This window comes from Calypte anna, chromosome 1, assembly GCF_003957555.1.
Source record: "Calypte anna isolate BGI_N300 chromosome 1, bCalAnn1_v1.p, whole genome shotgun sequence".
Classification (NCBI taxonomy): Eukaryota; Metazoa; Chordata; class Aves; order Apodiformes; family Trochilidae; genus Calypte; species Calypte anna.
The window spans coordinates 171,899,051-171,918,619 of record NC_044244.1 but is presented as its reverse complement, the minus strand read 5'-3'; the positions used below and the strand labels follow the sequence as shown (position 1 = coordinate 171,918,619).

Here is a 19,569-nt window from a genome sequence, read left to right as displayed (position 1 = left end):
TGGTCTGGTGGGAGGTGTCCCTGCCCATGCAGGGTTCTTGGAACCAGATGATCTTTAAGGTCCCTTCCAACCCAAACCATTCAGTGAGTTAGGACATGACTGCTGTGGTTGCCCTATAGACGCACACTGTTGTTATTTCCAAGTACTTAATTCCTAAACAATCCTCTTTTAAAACCAGAGTGGAAAACCACCCAACCAAACCAAAAAGATACCGTGGTTCTATTCAGAGACATTCTAAAAAGATACAGTAGTTCTAATTTATAAATCCAGAGACATTCTTCTCAGCAAGCTTAAATGCAGCCCACCGAGCCGGTCGTGCTACGGGAAACAAGCAAGGATGATGTGCTGCAGCTCCACCCGAGCACCGGCAGCCCGAGTCCTGCCCTCTCCGACACCTCCACCCGCGGGCCAAGCCACGCACCGAGCCCGAGCGCCGCCCGGGCCCTCGGGAGAGCCGCCCCGGACAGGGGCTCCGCCGCCACCCCCTCCACCCTCCCCCCGGCTGGTGCTGCCAGGCCGCAGGGCCCCGCCGGGCTCCGCGGGGGGAGCGGGGCGAGGGCGGTACCGAAGCGGACCCCAAAACCCGGTCACCGACCCCCAGCCGCGCCGGCCGCTGGGCGTTTCCCCGCCCGCCCGGAACCGCCTCTCGCTGCCGGGGGCACGGCAGGGCAGGGCCCGGCCCGGCCCGACCAGACCCGTGTCTTCCCCGGGGAAGACGCGGGAGGTCCTCGCCGACTCCCTCGGCCGCCTATATAGCGGCGGCGGCGGTGTGCGGTGAGTGCTTGTCCTGGGCGGCTGCCTGCTTTGCCCTTTCCCTTGCCGGCCGGGCCTGCTCGGTGTGAAGGGGTCCCTGGGGGGCAGGCAGGCAGGCAGCCCCGCGGCCTGCGGGCCTGGCGGGCGGGCTCAGCGATGCACGGCGCTCCGGGAAGCCGCGGGCTGCGTGCGGCCGCCCAGGAAGGGTGTCGGGCTGGGGGCGGTGCGGGGTTCGGCGGCCTCCTGGCCCGGCGAGCCCCGCGGAAGCCAGGCCGGGGCTTTCCCGCTCGAAATGGGAGCGTGTTCTGGGAACGGGGGGGTGCCGCGGGTGTAGCCGGAGCCGTCCCCTCCCAAGGAAAGGCGCCCCAAGGCTGTGCCCGCCCTGCTGCCGCCGGCGGTCTGGTCAGGACGGAGCCCGGAGCAGGGCTGTGGGGCGGCTGCCGGTCCCCCCGGTGCTGCCCGGCCTGACCTTGAGGCAGGGGTACGGCCCTTGAGGCTGAGTGCGGGCTCTTCCAAGGAGCAGCGCTGCCTTTCGTGTTTATCTGCTTGGTGTTTGGAGGATGGATCGGTGGAGAATAACATCTGGGGCTGTGTCTGGAGGACTCTGGGGGACCTGTTAACACTGACTCATGGTCCTGTGTTTCCAGTTTTGAGGCTTGGATTTGTGCTTGAAGTAACAACAGTTGTTGCCTCGCCGGATCTGCAATCAGTTTCTCATCTGCTGGTATTACTACAAATAGGAAAAGAACAGGAGAGAAGGTATGTACATATATGACTTTGGCTAAGTCTTTTTAAACTTCTGGAAGTGTCGGTGTGCTCTTATGCATCAGGAAACTTGCCTGGCTCTTAAAACTTTCATATTTTCATAGATACCTCTGTTTTTCATTCTGCTTCAAGTTTCCAGTGAGTGTGACTGGGGACTGGCACAAGTTGATAAGCTCTCAGCATGACAAAAGCAGTGTACATTTTACTGAATGGAGGCAACTGATACTTGCTAATAATTCCCTTGATTCAGAGGCTGTCTGGCTGATCTGTTGTTCTTCCTCTAAATGAGAAGCAAAACTGAGGAGTGCTGTGTGAATGCTAATGAGTTATATGTGATATTGAAATGTAACTTGGTATCAGAGCCTCTATCAGTGGTGAAATGGTTCAAACCTGTAACTGCAGTTTGGAAATGGCATTTGTTCATGTCATTTATGGCAAGAGCAGTGATTTATTTATTAAACCCATTGCATTCCCATTCATGCAACACATCTTAAACAGATTGGACATGTGAAGTTACTGAGTGACAGTATTTGGCCTACTGTGTTGGGTTTTTTTTAAAGCTTCAGCATAATAAATCTCTTTAGAGACAGGCTTCCTGAAACCCTTGCTTCTCTGCAAGTGTCAGTGATTGTAATGTAAAAGTTGCAAAAGGATGTGGTTCATGCAGTGTGTTTAATTATTCTTTCAATGTAGTCTGCTGGAAATTATGCTTTCCATTCATATTACTCCAGAATATATTTGGGGAAGCAGCAGGCTCCAAAGCAGCATTACAGTAGTCAGAAGGGTGAAAAATACTCTGTCTACTGATGTACTGTGCTTGAAGCCAGGTTTAAAAGTCAGTGAGGGGCTGATTCATTTGTGTGGTTTTATGGTTCTTCCAACTTTTTTGACAGCACTTCTATCTCAGCAATATGGTTTTGAAACAGTGGGAGCTCTTTGGATTGGTGATTTTATTCCAGATAAGCAAGCTTCTATTAACTGCCTGCCCAGTGAAAATAGCTTGCTGGAAACTTGAGAACTGAATTAATTTGAATGTTCTATTTGAAAGTGTCACCTCTGTAGTTCTGCTTTCCAGCTGCCCTCCTGAGGGATGAGGTGTAGTTTATATTTTATATATGCTGGGGAGTGGGAGACTGACACTGGGAACATGACAGCTAGACACATTTCTACATGTTCATATTAATTCCTTTTCTGTTAGTATCTGCTGAGAGCCACATAGAAATACCTCATGTATCATCATGGATACAATTTTCTTAGCTGCTCTTCACCATGATGAGGGCAATTCTCCATTTTGCTTTACAGATAGAGTGCTGAGATGGGGTGGGAAGGGTGTGAAACTATTCCTGCCAGCTAGCCTTGGACATCTTATGGAGACTAAGCTTCTATAATCAATGGAGAGGTCATGCTGAACACTGTTCCCTGGAGGTACTCTTGACTTTTGTTTCAGAGATCCAGGGAGGCTAGAAACTAGAAAGCCCAAGTAATCTGAAGTTAGGCAATGGTACTCCAGGGGACTTGCCTAATGAGGCAAAAACTACTCAGTCAGAATACAAGTATGCTAGGTCTCAGTCCTGGTGACAACCATCTTCCATTTCTGAATGGTTTAGAACAAGCTAAATCATAGAATGGAAGTGAAAGCGTTCATGTTATTGCTGTAAACTGCATGCTTCATCTTTCTCTTCCCTCAGGAGATAAGTATCTCAACACGTGCCAAGAAAAGGGAGACTTCATTCTGATTTAACTGATAAACAAGTGTGAAGCATGAGGATCAACTCTGCACTTCAGGCTGCTATTGACCTGACAGCAGGAGCTGCAGGTAATGTTAGAGAGAACTTTGTTGTACAAAACTTCTGAGAGGCAGGCCTTTGGTACAGCATTTACTTTTACAATTTTGTAAAGCATGTAAAAGCATTTTCCTTTGGCTATAAAAAAGTCTCACTTTCTGTATTTTAAGGATATGGAGGTAAAGCAGCTGACCTCAGCCAGTGTTGTAACTGCATCACTATCACTCCTGCCTGGTGAAATGCCTGCCACACAGTGAAGATGTAACCCCTATTTCAGACCAGTAACTTTCCAGAATCAGGTTTAAGTTTCAGTTTCAGTGTTGGTTCTCATGCTTACATGAGCTTAATTAAGAATCAGTCACAAGCAGAGGTTTGGAATGAACTTGTGTGAGTGATTGAGGTGGCACTTTTGTCACAGGCACCTCTAACTGAAACAGCCTAGGGGCTATCTGAAGGGTTATTGGCTCAGACAGCATCCCTGTGTGAATCTTTAATAGCTGGGAAGCTCAGTAGTAGGACTGGTGACTATGAATTCACTTAACTAACTTCCCCTTTAGTTTAGTCTGTGCTATAAAGTTTTGCCAGACCAGTTGTGACAGTCGTAAAGATGGAAGCAGTTGCGTTGTCTCACTGATGTTAACATGCTGGTATTGTCTGTGGCTAAGAGATGATCAGTTTTTAAGTCTTCCAGAGAAAAATGGTCTTTTTGGCCTTTCTAAGGTGAGAATGGTTATATAGAAAAGATGGAAAGGAAGATTTGTCTAATGTACCATTGTAATCAGTTTAAACAATTTCATGTTTTTAATTTCCCACACAGTACTTTTTTTAGTCAGTCCTTTTATGACTGTTAAAGCTGTGAATATACCAATATTAATGATGTTAAATGCATTAAAGGGTAGCTATTTGAGGTCATTTGTCAGAGTAGAGTTAACAGTGCAGTGAAAGAACAAGAGCTGACATAGTACATGAGCCTAATGTGGCACCTTCAAGTATTTTGTCTGCCCCCACATTTTGCTCATTGACAACCTCCTTTGTTAACCTTTGCAAAATATATTATTGATGATACAACACTCTCACTTCCTCCAAGGGAAGAGAAGCATTTCTCCTATTATTCCTTCTTTACCTTAGAAAAAATAGTTCCTGTTAGTTTGTTCGTTCTTGTTTCTGTGTCCCCAGGCAAGAATAGCTTTTACATCTGCTCTGTTTCCCAAAATAGCAACTTAATATCTGTTCTATTTTTGACAATTTTCCAGCTGTTTTCAGGTGCTTAAGTGGGAGGCACGATTGCTTTCCTTCCCAGTACTTCAGCTCAGGAATGCTACTGTTAGCATCCAGAGCAGTGGAGCAGTCTGGCTCAGGAAGTTGACTTTGAGTTGAAGCCTGGTGTGTCTCATCTTGGTTACCAGCAGAGCTGGAAACCACCATTAACTCAGGAACCATTGCTTGGTTCCTGTGTTTCATGCCTGCACCCAGGCTAGGAGGGCAGGAGTTGAGCTTTGCCTGGGTTTTGGCAGTATTGCTTGGAGGGTCTTAGAACTAGTGAGTTTTGTTGGTTTCTTCTCTGGTGTAGTTCTTCCAGGTAAGATAGAGGAATTCAGAGCTTTTTCAAGATGACTTCAGTAATCCTAAGTAACTGTTCTTTTCTTTGCTGCTTCTGTTGTAATAGGTAGTTTTACTGTTCCTCTAGTATTTATTTTGCATATTCTTTCCACATTTTTGCTTTGTATTGCCTGTGTTCATTGGGAGTGCTTGTTTCTGTGTTAACTATGTTTGTACCCTTTAGAAAGTGCATTTAACTAAGCAAACAGCTAATTCCTTCTGCAAATGTGTAACCTGATTTTACCTTTCTCAGTTAGATGATAATGTAATGACATACTGGGGCAAGTAAATTCTGAAGAAGAATAATTAAGTCATTTAGCTGCCTATGGGTAATAGTCCTTTGCCTGGGATCTGGGCAACCTCTAATCACTTCTTTGATTAAGTAGGACTCTTTTCCTCCACCATTCTCATGTTGTTATTAGGATTATATTTGTCCCAATGTTTAAGCAGGCTTGATTTTTCTTTTTCTTTTTTTTTTTTTTTTTTTTTTCAGTTCTTTTTGTTATCAGTTTGAGGTTTGTTTTTTCCAGACTCTTTACTGCTGGCTGGAAGAATTATTTTGTCTTGAATATTTTAGATATTAACTGAGACTCTTGGTATTTACCTTGAGGCTTACAAAGGTCATTGCTGTAGATCAGGAGGCTGCTTGTGCCACCTCCAGTTGACAGTCTGAGGAGAACCCTTTCTCTTCTTGGAACAATCACTCGGTCAGCTCCCAGTTTTTTGGTTTGGCATTCCCCAGAACATTCCTGGTTTTCTCAAGCTTCTTCCAACAGCCATTATTTTACTGCATCTGGATGTTTTTGGTGTACCTTTACACAGGAACCAAGCATTTGTCCTATAGATTACCTGACATGCCTGCAAGTTGTGTTGTCTGAGCCTTTCCATCTCTGGCTCACATTCGTGTTACTGGTCTGATCCAGCTGCTTCTCTCCCTGGTTATCCCTCCCAGAGAAAAAAAGCTCTTCAGGCTTCCTTGCATGATTTGCTCTGAAGCTTTTAATGATCCATGTTATTGAGAATGAGGACACTGAATTCCTCTTAGAGTCCTAAAGTACCTCTTTGCAGAAGAGCAGCAATAATGTAACACAAGTGTGTTTGCAAAAAGTAAAATCAATTGAAAATCACCCTGGTTAAACAAGCACTTGCTTACTCTTCTACTCTTAGAAGAAAAATAATTAATCTTAATTAGCTTCACACATTTGTTTCTATTTCAGTTTATTTACATTATCCACTTCTACAAATAATTATTTCCACTTCTAATGTGGAAAAACCAACAACTTAACTTACCCTCATTAAGATATATGCATGTCAGCTGTGCTTTGGCTAAGGATCAGTTTCTCATTTATGATCATTCTTCTTTCTTGCTAGAAAAAGCAAAACCACTCTGTTCATGTAAGGTAAATCTATCCTAGCATGCTGCCTGTTAGGTATTGGCTCCTAATAGATTGCTGTCAGCTTAGAATGGTATTTCTTACTGAAACAAATGTAACATTAGCTCTTTCTGCAGACTACTGAATTGAGTTAGATCTTGTGGAAGAACACTGCACTGCTGCACTGGGGGCAAAGTGGTTATGATGACATTGATGGAAGTATCTCACAATTTTTCAGGGTATTGACCTTGCAGTTCAATTTGGAAAAGATAACGTGTTGAGAAACTTTGCCCTTTTGTCCTTTTTCAGCTTATTCTGGATGCTTTCTTCCAGTATGTAAGGATTAAATGTAAATAAGAATCATCTGAAGTTTTGAAGTAAAGAGTTTGAGTCTTTTGATATATCAATTTAGCATCAGTTTTAGCACTCTGAAGTGTTCCTCTTGTCCTGGGAGAATCTTTGTCTCACTTGATTACAAATCTTTTAGATTTTTGTTATTGTTGAAATGTAAAATCAAATGGCTTCTGAACCACTGCATCAATAAGCAAGGAAAAATGTTGCTTAACTTATTAACACAAGTGAGCTGATTGCAGAACAATACCTCTAATTCAGTACCTGTTTATGAAAGTGAACTGATTAATTTAGATGCTTGCTTTTAGTAAGGCAAAGAAATGTGTAATGAGAATCAAGCTGTCACTGACTGCTCTTATTGTTTTTTTTCTTCAGGCAACTGAATTCACCACTGACAATTGATGTCATTGTGCTAAAATAAGTGCAGTTGTCTTTTCTTGCAGAGAATTCTTTCATCTTTGCTTTCTGTGTGCTTTTCCTAACAGTGCTGATTGCGTATAGGCACTTCATAACCTTCAGACACCCTCTTCCCTTCCACTGCTTCCTTAGGTGGGATAGCATGTGTGGTGACAGGCCAGCCCTTTGACACTGCAAAGGTGAAGATGCAGACGTTCCCTGAAATGTACAAAGGACTTGTTGACTGTTTTGTGAAAACCTATAAGCAAGTGGGATTTCGAGGCTTCTACAAAGGAACCACACCAGCACTTCTAGCCAACATTGCAGAGAACTCCGTTCTGTTCATGTGCTATGGGTTTTGCCAACAGATTGTAAGAAAAATTGTTGGAGTAGACAGGAAAACCAAGCTCAGGTAAGTAATAGAAATGTTTCATATTTTGAAATAAATAAAAAGTCATGCAACTGCTACTTGCAACCACTGTACTGTCAGTATGCAACTGATGTACTGGGACTTATTCTGTCAATATGCAGTCTAAGTTTTGGATATAGACCTTTGTGCTAGGATATGGTGTCTAAGTACAGCAGTCATCTGCTTGTCACTGCAGCTGACTGATGTAGATAATCACAACTTAAGTGGGATATTCAAGAACTGGAATGTCTTACCAAAGGGAATGATCATTGCAGCACCTGAAAGCTTGTACTCCCTTGATCTCTAGGTTCTGGCTTTGCAGGGGAGGTAATGGTTCCTCTTACAGGGAGGCACATTAAGGAGAAAGGACACTTTTCTTACACTGCCTTGCTTTTTAAATTTATGTATTTACATTTCAAAAGCTTGAATTTATTCATGGTTAGACTGAGGGTCCAACTTTGCACAGTGTGTTATTTACAGTACTGCAATGAGTGGTCATTTCTTAATAAGAACAAAGAGTAAGTGTTTGATACTTACTCTGAGTCCTCTGCCAGGCTGTGTTGGTTCAAAGGATTTGAGCCCAGTGTGATCATCTATCCAGTGATTTTATTTTTTTTTTTTTTTTTGTATCAAAGCCCTTGTCCAGTCATGCCTCATTTTTGTAGGTTCCTTGCTTCTGTGATCCACTTAGAGTTCTGCAGGTGTGATAATCATTAATTCTGTAATAGGAAGAGACAGTTTATCCTTAGCCACTGTCTCCATGCCACTTGGGATTTTGTAGACCTCTGTCCATTACTCTGTGTCCCTTTTCTCCACCTGGGTCTTCTAGGTGGAAGGATTTTAGCCCTCCTAGTCAGTGAGAACTCAGGGCCTGTTTCTTTAACTGTCTTTGACTTCCTCTGTAACTCTTGTAGTTCTGATGCATCTGGGTTTGAGCTCATGAGACCAGAGCAGTGCAGAGCATTCCAAGTGTGGACAAGTCATGGATTTATGCACTGGCATAACAATCCTAATATTTTTCTAGCTAGGGAAGGTGTGTCTTCTGTGCAGCCCTGAGGGCAGCTGCACCTTCTCTATCCTTGTGCTGCCCCACACTGTCTAAAAGACTCCTCACACTGTCCTAACTCCATCCAAAAAGTACCACAAGGTTAACCACATCCAGCTTTTTATTAATAGCTTTGTTTCACCTGTCATGTCTGTCTGCAGCTGGGAGTAGCCAGGGAGGCCATGATTCTGCATTTGAGATCTCTGACGTGGCACAGGTAGATACCTAAGTGCAAGACAAGTATCTAAAAGTTGACAGGAGGTGAAGTGTTCTCCTGTCATATGTTAAGATACGCTTTATCTTAAGACTGAGGCCTGCTATGAGGTAACACGAAGTGATGAAAAAGCAAATTATATTAATTGCTTTCTACTTGCATTCTTTTCCACTGTTTTCTGGTAGTTGAGACTTCTCAGCTGAGACAGGATTGTTTGCATCTTTTTTATGGCTTTCTTAGATCAGAGGTTTTCTGCTTGCTCAGCTTTATGGGCCTTTTCTTACCCACTAAAATGTAGGAGGTAGGCCTAACAACAGCATGCTTCTTCTTAACTAAGCTCCTGTGATTCTCCTGGGAGGCAGAGCATAGACTTGCAGAGGTGCTGGGATCATTACTTCATGTGACTGAGACAGCATGGTTTGGATGTATGTAGGGGAGGAAACTCAAACCATACACGTAGATGGATATTTTTTTAGTAGGTACAGAATGAGAACATAATTTCTGTATGTAGCAACAGCAAATGTCTCTGACATCTGACTCATCTTTCCTTTGTCAGGTACTGACTTTCTTTTTCAGGTTCAGGAGGGCTGTTTAATTCATTGAATCATAGAATCATAGAATTAGCCGGGTTGGAAGGGACCTCAGAGATCATCTAGTCCAACCCTTGACCCACCGGAGCAGTTGCTAGACCATGGCACTGAGTGCCACATCCAGTCTCTTTTTAAATGTCTCCAGGGACGGAGAATCTACCACCTCACCGGGCAGTCCATTCCATAGCCTGATCACCCTCTCCGTGAAGAAATTCTTTCTAATATCTAACCTAAACCTCCCCTGGCACAACTTAAGACTGTGTCCTCTTGTCTTGTTGAAGGTCGTCTGTGAAAAGAGTCCAGTTCCCACCTCGCTACAGCCTCCTTTCAGGTAGTTGTAGAGAGCGATGAGGTCTCCCCTGAGCCTCCTCTTCTTCAGGCTGATTGATTGAAAAGCAAAGAGTGTTACTGCATGGGTGTACTAGAACAACACAAAAAAGGATTTAAGCTTACTTGAAAGGCTTCTCCCTCGGTCCTGCTCCTGCATTATCTGCATCTGGACCATTGTGGAGGCATCTTTTGAGGCGCATAAATGAGAATTGTGTTGACATGGTCTGCAGTGGTGCCCTTAAGCACGTGTGGCTTGTCCAGGATGTCCTCACCCATTCTCATTATGGAAGAGTTGAGACACTTTTATAGTGTGCTGCAGGGAAGGAAAGAAAACCTGATGAGGTGGCTGTCTCCAGACATGACAAGTAAAGAACTATAATTAGATTTATTTCATCTACTTTTTTAAAAATAGATTTTTAAAAACTGTCTTAGCCCAAAGAAGATGAAGTCAAAATGAAATGAACCTGACCATTTTTCTTACCTGTATTAAGAAATTGCTTGTCACTTTTTCATTATTTTACAGTGTTTGAGATTTCTCAAAATGAGCTATAATAGTTTGGGTTTGCTTTAAGTTAGCTTTTCAGTTGTATTTTTTAATGGCTTGGAAATAAGCTTGTCTGGTCTTCCTGTGTTTAGGGATACCCCTGGATCAAAACAGTTGGAAGGACAGTTACAAAATGGCAATTTTTCCAGTTAAAGGAATATATGCCATTGATACATGAGTCAAAAAGGAAACAAACGGAGAGAAGAATGCTAAATTCTATTTATATTTTAATATCCATTTTGATCCAAATTGATCTCCTTCTATGCTGAAGTCTAAACCTATACAACCAAATAGAAAGAGAAGTGCTCAATTCAGTTTGTCTTTATATACTCATTTACTCTAACCAAAATGATTTTGCTCTGTCCTAAAGTTTGAACTGAGACAGCTATTACCCTTGTTCACCTCAGTATGACTTAGTACACAACTAGTCATCTTCAGCAGGTTTTTTTAAAAAAAAAAAAACCCAGCATAAATGCCTCTTATAGAGGAAGCAGCAGTGTCAGAGTAGAGGATTCTTGCTCCTGTGATGTATGATCAAAAGTCTTTCATCCAAAAAAAAAAAAAAAAATTAGGTATTTTTAGTTGAGAGGGAACTTCAGCAGGATTCAAGCCTTGTTACTTCTGCAGTGACATTAACTATATTAAAGACTAAAGCCTAACCCTGAATTTTTGTATGTAGAATTTAATCAACAGGCAAAATTAGAAAATAGCTGAATTATGGCTAAATCTAGTCCTTTATGTACATGTGTCAGAATTCTTTTCAAGTCTGATAGCCTGTTTTTCCTCCTGAAGGAGGAAGCATCCTGTGCACTATTTAACATGTAGTTAGAAGGCACCTCTTTTTTGCATTTCCTTATCTTTATGCTTCAATGTGTAACCTCACTGCCTTGCTCTAGCTCATAGCTCAATCCCTGCAGGGCTCAGCCACACACTGTATTTTAACTCTGCCTTGCTCTCTTTTGAGGTTTGGTGGGCTGCATCTTGACTCCCTGTTGTGCGTGCACTGCAAGAGGGCTGTGCAACCCATCTTGCTATTTCTTATTTACTGCCTGTTACTCCATTTCTGCTCTGCAGGCAGTTACTGATTTCTTCCACTTTGATAGTTCTTGCCACTGCCATCTGGATGTCACAAGCTTTGATTGATGTAACAGCTTTAGTTCCATGATGCTTCTGTAAGGTGCAAAGTTGTAAGCTTTAAGCTCTGATACTATAGGTGTATAAAACTCCTGGGCACTGGGATAAAATGTCCCTCACATGGAAGAAGCTTCTGTGCAGCAGTCTCCACTGTGCTGGCTCCTCAGGCTCCACTTGCTTGTTCTGTGCTATTGCACAGCTCCTGTCCAACACACCAGTGCTTGTAGGAGCCCTTTTAGAGTATATCCTAAAGCAGTATGATCCTGGAGTACCTTTTGACCCCTGGCAGTTTAGCAGCCCAAACTTTGCAGTGTGCAATACCACTGCAAAGGGAGTTGCAACCATTTTGGAATATGGTGAGTCAGTGCAGGGTACAGTGCTGTCCTGTTCAGTCATGTCATTTATGTTTGTCTGCACTGTTTCATATTCACATGCTTACACTCATGGCAGCACATCCACAGAAAGATGAGAGTGGTCTGTTGTGCCTTGGTTTCAGATTTGTAGCATCTTCTACTGTAAACCTGTATTGATACTGGTAGGGTGAATTTGATATCTATATGAAATTGGATCTATTGATCCTGTTCTCTTTGAGGAAGTAACTACTACCTAAAATTGTCCAGTAAAACATGGATATGGAAACTTCAATAAAAACCACAAAGAGGAAGATTTGACAATATTTTTCTGCTATCACTAAAGTATAGCAGAAAAAGGTAACAGTTGCATTGTCTCTTCTTGGGTGTCAAAAGGATATATTTGAATTGTATACAAAGATGGGATGAGGAGCTGAGTTTTTCATCTCCATAGTTCAAGTAACTGCCCTTTTCTCCCTTGAGACTCTTCCCTTAAGGCTGTCAGTTTTTCTTGATGGGATTTAGAATACAGGTAGCCACTTGCCAGTGCAGTGGCTCCCCAGCACCAAAGGTCAGTGCCCAAATACCCTCTGCAGTTTCTCTCTTGCAGTGATCTGCAGAATGCTGCTGCAGGCTCCTTTGCCTCTGCCTTTGCCACCCTTGCCCTCTGCCCAACAGAGCTGGTGAAGTGCCGGCTGCAGGCCATGCACGAAATGCAGTTGTCAGGAAAGATAATCCAGGGACAGAAGTAAGTATACACCCTGCACAGTACCTCCCAAACCAACCCTTTTATGTGTATTTACTATTTTTAATTCTGTACTGGCTCAGCGCCACACTTAGTAGTGTAGTGCACTGTTAACCAGAGAAGACTTGTGGCTGGGAGGGCCAGCCCCACTCCAGGCCATTTGTGGCCTGGAGATATTTCTGGTATTAAAGCTGGATGCCAGTGAAGGGCTCCTGCCAGGATCTTGTTCTAAGTCTTACTTGAATTCTGTTTGCCATACAATGGGTGTACCCCTCAGTTGTGGCTGCAGGTGCCTTTTGTTCTGTAACCTTCTTGCTATCTGGCAAGATAGCAAGAATATATATATAGATATGTTGCTATCTGCTATCTAGCTATTAAGCATCACTAACTGTATCAACCTCTCTCTCAGCACAGTTTGGTCAGTAGTGAAGAGTGTTATTCAAAAGGATGGTCCCCTTGGATTTTACCGTGGCTGGTCAAGCACGTTGCTGAGAGAAGTCCCAGGCTATTTCCTCTTTTTTGGAGGGTATGAACTGAGCCGGACGTTCTTTGCCTCTGGGAGATCAAAAGATGAATTAGGTACAGCATCCTTTTCTCAGGTGGATTTTTGCATGCTGTTGGGGGGGGCATATCATCCCTGAAGATACCCTAGTGATGCACAGTGACTGTAAAATGCATGTAAAATGAAGGAAACTGGACATGCAAAATATGAAGGCCTGCCTTTTGTGTCTGTGTGGCAATCAATTACTGAAGTGACCACTTTCCAATGGAGCAGGATTATTACAAATAAAAACCCAGTGCACTAACAGTAATAATACAAAACTACTTAAATATCCAACTACAGTGCAACACAACTCTGAACATTTCAGCAGCCCTGTAGAGTGGTTTTTTAGGTTTTTTGGTTTTTTTGAAATTCTTTTTAGCTGTATTCTCTTGAACAGTGTGTTTGAGTGTATGCCAAAATGAATTCTGACTGCTAGATTCATTACAATGATTCTAAGAACAACGAGGTGGAAAATCAGACATGAAAAAATGAGATGTCAGAATAAAGATCACTTATCTCCTGTTGAAAGACTGAACAGTAATACTTCACCCTGCTGGGAGTTAGGATTCAGCTGCACACATTCTGCTCTCTGTTGTTGCAAAATGTTTATAAACATCAGATCTGAAACACACAACGAGGCTACATCATGCAAAATGACATCACAGTAACTTCACAGTACCAAGTAAATATTTGTGACATATGATGTTACTCTTAAGTCATAGTTATCACTGGAGAGTGATTACAAGTGTCACTGGGAATAACAGTCAAAACAGAATTCCAAGTTGTGCTTTTTTTAGCATGACCAATAAACTAAGAGGCAGTCCTTAGGACCTTTGAGCTTTTGCTTAAACTTGCAACTTAGCAGTGGCTTAAAATTAACTTAAAGGTTTGTGGGGAAGAAGAAACTGCTGTTTTGACTTAAGAAGATTCCTCTACTGTAGGTGAAATAATATGATATTTATGTTGGTGAATATTTTGTGGTGTGTGTAAAAGCTTATTTCTTACCCTTAGGTCCCATTGCTTTGCTAATAAGTGGAGGATTTGGAGGCAGCTGTCTGTGGATTACTGTGTATCCTGTGGATTCTGTCAAATCTAGAATTCAGGTCCTATCAATGGCTGGAAAACAGACAGGCTTCATAGGAACATTTGCAACTGTTGTGAGAACTGAAGGTGAGTGCAGCATATCAATGGAATCTGCAGGGCTTCAGATGATATCTTTACCCTCCAACACCATGAATTGCTTGAGAAATCTTGTCCACTGATATGTTAGAGACAGACAATAACCATTAACAACAAACAGAAATATTGATGCTTCCTGTAGTCTGGAAAGCTTGGAATCTAGAAATTTAGACCTATAGCACCTGCCGTGCCTCTTGGCTCAGGAGACAATTCACTTAAAGCTAACAAAAGCTCAGTCTGCATTAAAAGCAGATAAAGGAATAAGCCCCATGACCAAATCTATACCTGAAAACTCAAGGAACTGCTTAAGTTCAGTACAGAATCTTTGTTCAACTTTAAAAGTTAATATAGGGCTGATTGAGGGCCATTTGATAAGTCAGTCCTTTATAGCCTGGCAACTTGGACCACCTACTTCAGTGTCCCATCTCTAGAAAACACCTACACCAGCCACTTCAGAAGGTGGTCTAAGAATGTACACGTCAGCAGATATGAATCCTGGCCCTATGACTAGGGAAAATACTCATCAGAGCAGTAGTCTGTCTTGGGTCACAGTTCCAACAGAGTCCTGCTGTTATTTCTGTCTCCTTGCCAGCTTTGGTACAGACACTGTAAATTGTATCCTCAGGTGGCCAGGGCAGCATTATGAGTCCTGAAATACCCCAGATAAGCTTCTAACCTAAGCACTGCAATGGCTGAACTTGTTACAACTCTAACTATTCCTTCTCTATCACTATCACTTCAGCTAGCAGCTACACCTGTGAGTTCAGCTGGCGTGTGTGTCCGTCCATCCGTGTGTGTGTGTGTGTGTCCCTCCTCAGCAGCAGCATCATTACTTCAGTAGCCTGCACAGTGCTTGATGCAGATTTGCATAAATTGCTAACTGCCTCTGATTTTTTTTTTCCAGGTGTGCTTGCCTTGTATTCTGGACTATTGCCAACTATGATCCGTGCATTTGTGGCCAATGGGGCTCTGTTCCTTGCCTACGAGTACAGCCGTAAACTCATGATGAGCCAAATAGATTCTTACTGAGCCCCTCTGGCAGACAGAATAAAAGGGTTTTAAAGGATTATATAGATAAACATTAAAAAAAACCTATAGATCACATCATGGTCTGGGCAAGGCCGAATCAGTGACCTAATTTTAGGGACTCTGATTTAGGATTTGCAAACTTTTAAATTCAGGTGACTTTTATAGTGACATGTACATGCTGCTTGATCTGTACCAGCAGAACTATCTCCATCTTGCAGATTCTGCACTAGGTACACTGCATGTCCTAAATGTATTTTCCTGATCTGTAATGGTGCTAAAAAGTTATGTTGACCTGTTGGGTTAAATGTAACATGCATTTGTTTAAGGCAAAGCATTGCTTTAAAATCTGTGCTGCAATTGTTAACTTCTCCAGCTGTTGCTGGCAAGTATCTGACTCAAAACAACCAGTCCTGTGTAATCTTGCTGAGTGTGACTGGCTTACACATCCCTCAGCTAGACCCCTGCTCTTCACCAGCTCCCTTTTGCCCTGTGCCTTTTCCAGGGTCATGGGAGCTGGTGTCTGACTTGTGTACCCCATCCTAGTGAACAGGCTTACTGAAGTAGGAAATCTTCAGCCCCTACCTCATATGACTTAGAGACAGGTTAGGCCTGAATTTGAGATAAAAACATATTTACTGTGTTTAAGGAGCCCATACAGCATTTGTAATGAGAGTGTTATCTTATTTTCTAAATTCTTCCAAGAAGTGCTGGAATACATTAAGCACCACTGACCTAAGCACTTAATGGAAGAGTCTGATGGAAATAGCTGCTGGCTTCGAGGACAGAATTGTAATTTTGTGGAGGCTCCTGTTTTGGTCACCTTGACATGAATGAGTGCAGGTGCTTGAAGAACAGGAAACTGAAGAGGAGCTAGAAAGCTAGAACTGAGTTCCTAAAAACAACTGCCACAGTGGTGTAGCAGGCACTTACTTGGGCTGGAGTCCTGCCACTTGTTGTCTCTTCAGCTCCTGGAAAAAGCTCATATGACTGGAGTTCATTTCACCTTCAGGCCTGGAGGGCACACTTGCTTGGTCATGTTGCTTGATTACACGTGCTGTTAGTCAGCATTACCCAAAATGATCCAGTAGCACCTACTTCTAGATGCCCCTTTCATTCTTGAAGTAGGGTGTTCTTTATACAAGCATGCTCTGCCTGGGAGAAGGCAAAGCAGATCTCAGTGCAACACAGTTCATGACTCAAGCCTAGAGTTGTAGAGGGGCACATTGTCCATATGCTGAAAATCACAACCCATGTTTATGGAAGGTACAGACAGGACTGTTTTACCCACCAAAAATCATCAGAGCTACTCAGAGATAGGAGCTTGTCACAGCAACCATAGTTTGTCAGTGACTGACAAGAGTCACAGCTGGAACAGCTCAGTTTTGTGTGTTACAGTTTCCATTTCCAACCCCAGAAACAGGAAAAAGCTTTGGGCATAGAGGAAAGTATCTCGGTACCTACTGCCCCTTGCATAGTAGCCAGGGTGCACCTCAACTGGCTACTGCCTTGTTCCAGCCTGCTTGATGAAAGCTGTTTCCCTCCACCTTCACAAAGAGCAGGAACTGATAATCTCCCTTTAATACACCCATGAGAAAAGGCAGTAAAGAAGGACATGACTGACACATCTATTGCACCAATTTACCTTGATTGACTGGTACGCTAGCAGCAGTAATACAGTGCACCATCAATACTTTACTTTAGAAGGAATTTATACCAAATGTTTAAATAATTCAGGTAGGAGGGTGAGGCTTTAAGAGTTGTTAAGACTTTCCCTTCTTTTCAAAGGTGTCTACCCAAGAGAAATAGTATATTTGTACATGTTTCTAATAATTATGAAAAGGTAAGGAGTGAATCAATATCAGTGAAATACTTTCAAAGTTGAATCTATTTCTAAGATTTGTCTTTGCTTTCATTTTTTAAAGCTTATGGATGCAGTTTTTAATAAAACAGTTGAAGCTTCAAGAGAAGCAGGATATGCAGAGCTGAGCATACAAGAAGCTGGTAGCTGAAAGACATGCATTTTGAGTTTACTTTATACAGCTGACATAAGCAGTAATTTTTCCATCTGCAGCTGCTTAAGTTGCATATGTGTATCACTTGTTCAGCTCAAAACTTTTGTTGGTATAGGAATTTGTGGGAATAAAGCTTGGTTTGATTAACTGAGTACTTGACTTGTTTGTGCAACAATATTTGAAGAAGCTTGTCTAGCTGAAAAGAAATGTTGAAGGAAGTTTCACAATCCCTTCAGAAATAAAGGAAGTGATTTTGCAATCAGTTAACCCATAAAACCCTCAAAACTGAAGGTAAAGTGCCAGTTACAACAAGGTGCTGTGGAACAACTGCAGCTTTTCCATAGTCTACTATGAAAAATGAAGCTGACAGGTTAGCCCTTAGCCTGTGGCTTTGTTAGTACCAAAGTCTGTTCTAATATTGAGGTTCAACTCTACTTCCAAGTATCTATAATGTTGGTAACACAATACATCTCTAAGTTTCCTGCCAGAGGAATGCCAGGAGTCCAGCACAGATCACCTAAATACCACAGTGTCCACCACACTGAAGCCTGAGAAGGTCAGTGCTCCAGGAAGTTCAGGAACTTTTTGTTACCATCTTCTGAGCAGTGGTGCTTGGATCTCTCAAGAGAAATGTAGCATCTCCTGCAAATATCTATTTAGTCACTCATTCCTGCTTATACAACAGTTTTTACTTAACTGCATGCTTCAGCTAGAAAAGTCTTGATTCTTGCTGCTGTAGCCTTTGCTGCTGCTCTGTGAGAGATGAGCTTACTTCATAAGCAGAACGTTCACCTCAAAAGCCCTGCAAGCCACTGGAAAGGGCATCTGAGGACAGTGATATCCAATTGCCCGAGCTAAGCCAAAAGGAACTTGGTCATCAGCTCTTCTAGCTGCAACACACTGGCATCTTCCCCCCCCCTCCTCCTCCTCCTGGGATGTTCAGTGTGCACACAGCAGCCTTGGCTGCCTTCTTGCTCCATCACCCTACAGTGAGGCATCTTTGGGCTTGCTCCTCTGTAAGGGGATTTCTCCCTGGAGGTCACAATAACTTTGCAAACACCCACTGACATTGAGGGCCAGGCTTAGCAGGTTTATGTGAAATACCTGTGTAGCTTCTGAGTCAACACTACAGCTAGAGGACAGTGTTGCAAAAGTTGAAGATGATCCTTAATAGTTCTCACCCTCTGCTCATGTGTCAGAGCACTCCTGGAATGCTGTATCTCATTCAAGTTCCCCAGTACAAGAAACACAGTAACATACTGGAGCAAGTCAAGCAGAAGGCAAAGAGGATGGATGGTGGAGAGAACTGTGGTTCATCACTTGTTGTAAAACTGCTGCCTGAAGTTACTCTGTTCATGAGAGGAGACAGAACCAGCCTCTTGTGGAAGACATAAGGGAAGAGAGTCAAGAACCACAACTTGGGAACTTCCAACCCGAGGAAAAGCAGTTATGAGATCAAGGTTTGTGCAAAGTCCTTGGAGATGTATAGAACTGAACTATGCTGCATGAGCCTGCTCTAGAAGGGTGTTTTGCTCAGTTTGCATTACATGACCTCCAGCTACTTCCACTCATTATCTAAGCTGCCCAGGATCACCCTATTCTGCACCACGAACTGCAAAGAACTGGTGGAACACTTTGTCAATCTCCACACTTGAAGTACAATGCTGAGAGAAGCAGCTTCCAAACAGCCCAACTCCTAAATACACAGCAACAGCAAAACCTGAGTCCATGTATGTATTTTGTAGTACACTCCTGCCCTCAAGTAAGCACCTGGGAAGTCTATGATCCCTCTGCCTACTCCACTAGCTGGTTATTAGCTATAGAAGGCCATGCCCAGCCCCTTCTGCTCTTGGTTCCCAAGGCTGGAGAAGCAAGCCTCATCATGTTTCACAGCAAGGAAGACCTGAACAGTCTGTCCAGTCTTGCTGCACTGCTGAGAACAGCTGGGAGCAGAATAATCCTCATCTGTGCATTACAGGTTTTGGTACAGCTCAAGCAAGGTGAGGGAGCATTTGCAGCATTAGCTCAAAGCAGCAAGTGCACAGATCAAACCCCTCAGAAGCAGGTAAAGGCAATCCTGGCTAAGTGGCCCTGGGCTGTTGGCACACTGGTGAGCTGATGTGCCACCCCAGCCCTTTGTGGGCAGGTACACTGCCAGAGCAGTCTCCAACCTCCACTCAGCTCCCAGGCCAGGTGCTAAAACCCTGCCTGGATTTCTGATGAAGTGAGCTGGATACCAAGACTCCTCAAGAAGTACAGTCTGCCTGTGCCAGGTTCCTCCCTCCAAATTCCTGGGTTTTAGTAACCTGTGGAAAACCCTGATGCTGAGGGAAGGTGTGTCAGACTTTTCTCCACCCACCATCAGGCTAATGCTCTTGCTTAAAGAGAGACAACTGTCTTACAATAATAAACTAGGGATTACC

General features: G+C 43.1%; 1 protein-coding gene across 2 annotated transcripts; it reads left to right on the top strand.

Annotated features, from left to right (window-relative positions):
• The first annotated feature begins 536 nt into the window (after window positions 1-536).
• SLC25A15 (solute carrier family 25 member 15) lies at window positions 537-17,297 on the top strand. 2 transcript variants are annotated; one of them, XM_030447297.1, is made up of 8 exons: window positions 537-774; window positions 1,401-1,512; window positions 3,207-3,334; window positions 7,175-7,433; window positions 12,248-12,385; window positions 12,792-12,961; window positions 13,938-14,096; window positions 15,010-17,297. In XM_030447297.1, the coding sequence occupies exons 3-8, from the start codon at window positions 3,280-3,282 to the stop codon at window positions 15,132-15,134; spliced, it is 906 nt and encodes a 301-aa protein (XP_030303157.1). In that variant the 5' UTR covers window positions 537-774; window positions 1,401-1,512; window positions 3,207-3,279; the 3' UTR covers window positions 15,135-17,297. The 2 variants fall into 2 exon arrangements, with proteins under 2 accessions (XP_030303157.1, XP_030303163.1); XM_030447303.1 differs by lacking the exon at window positions 537-774 and adding an exon at window positions 976-1,234.
• The last annotated feature ends 2,272 nt before the right edge of the window (window positions 17,298-19,569 follow it).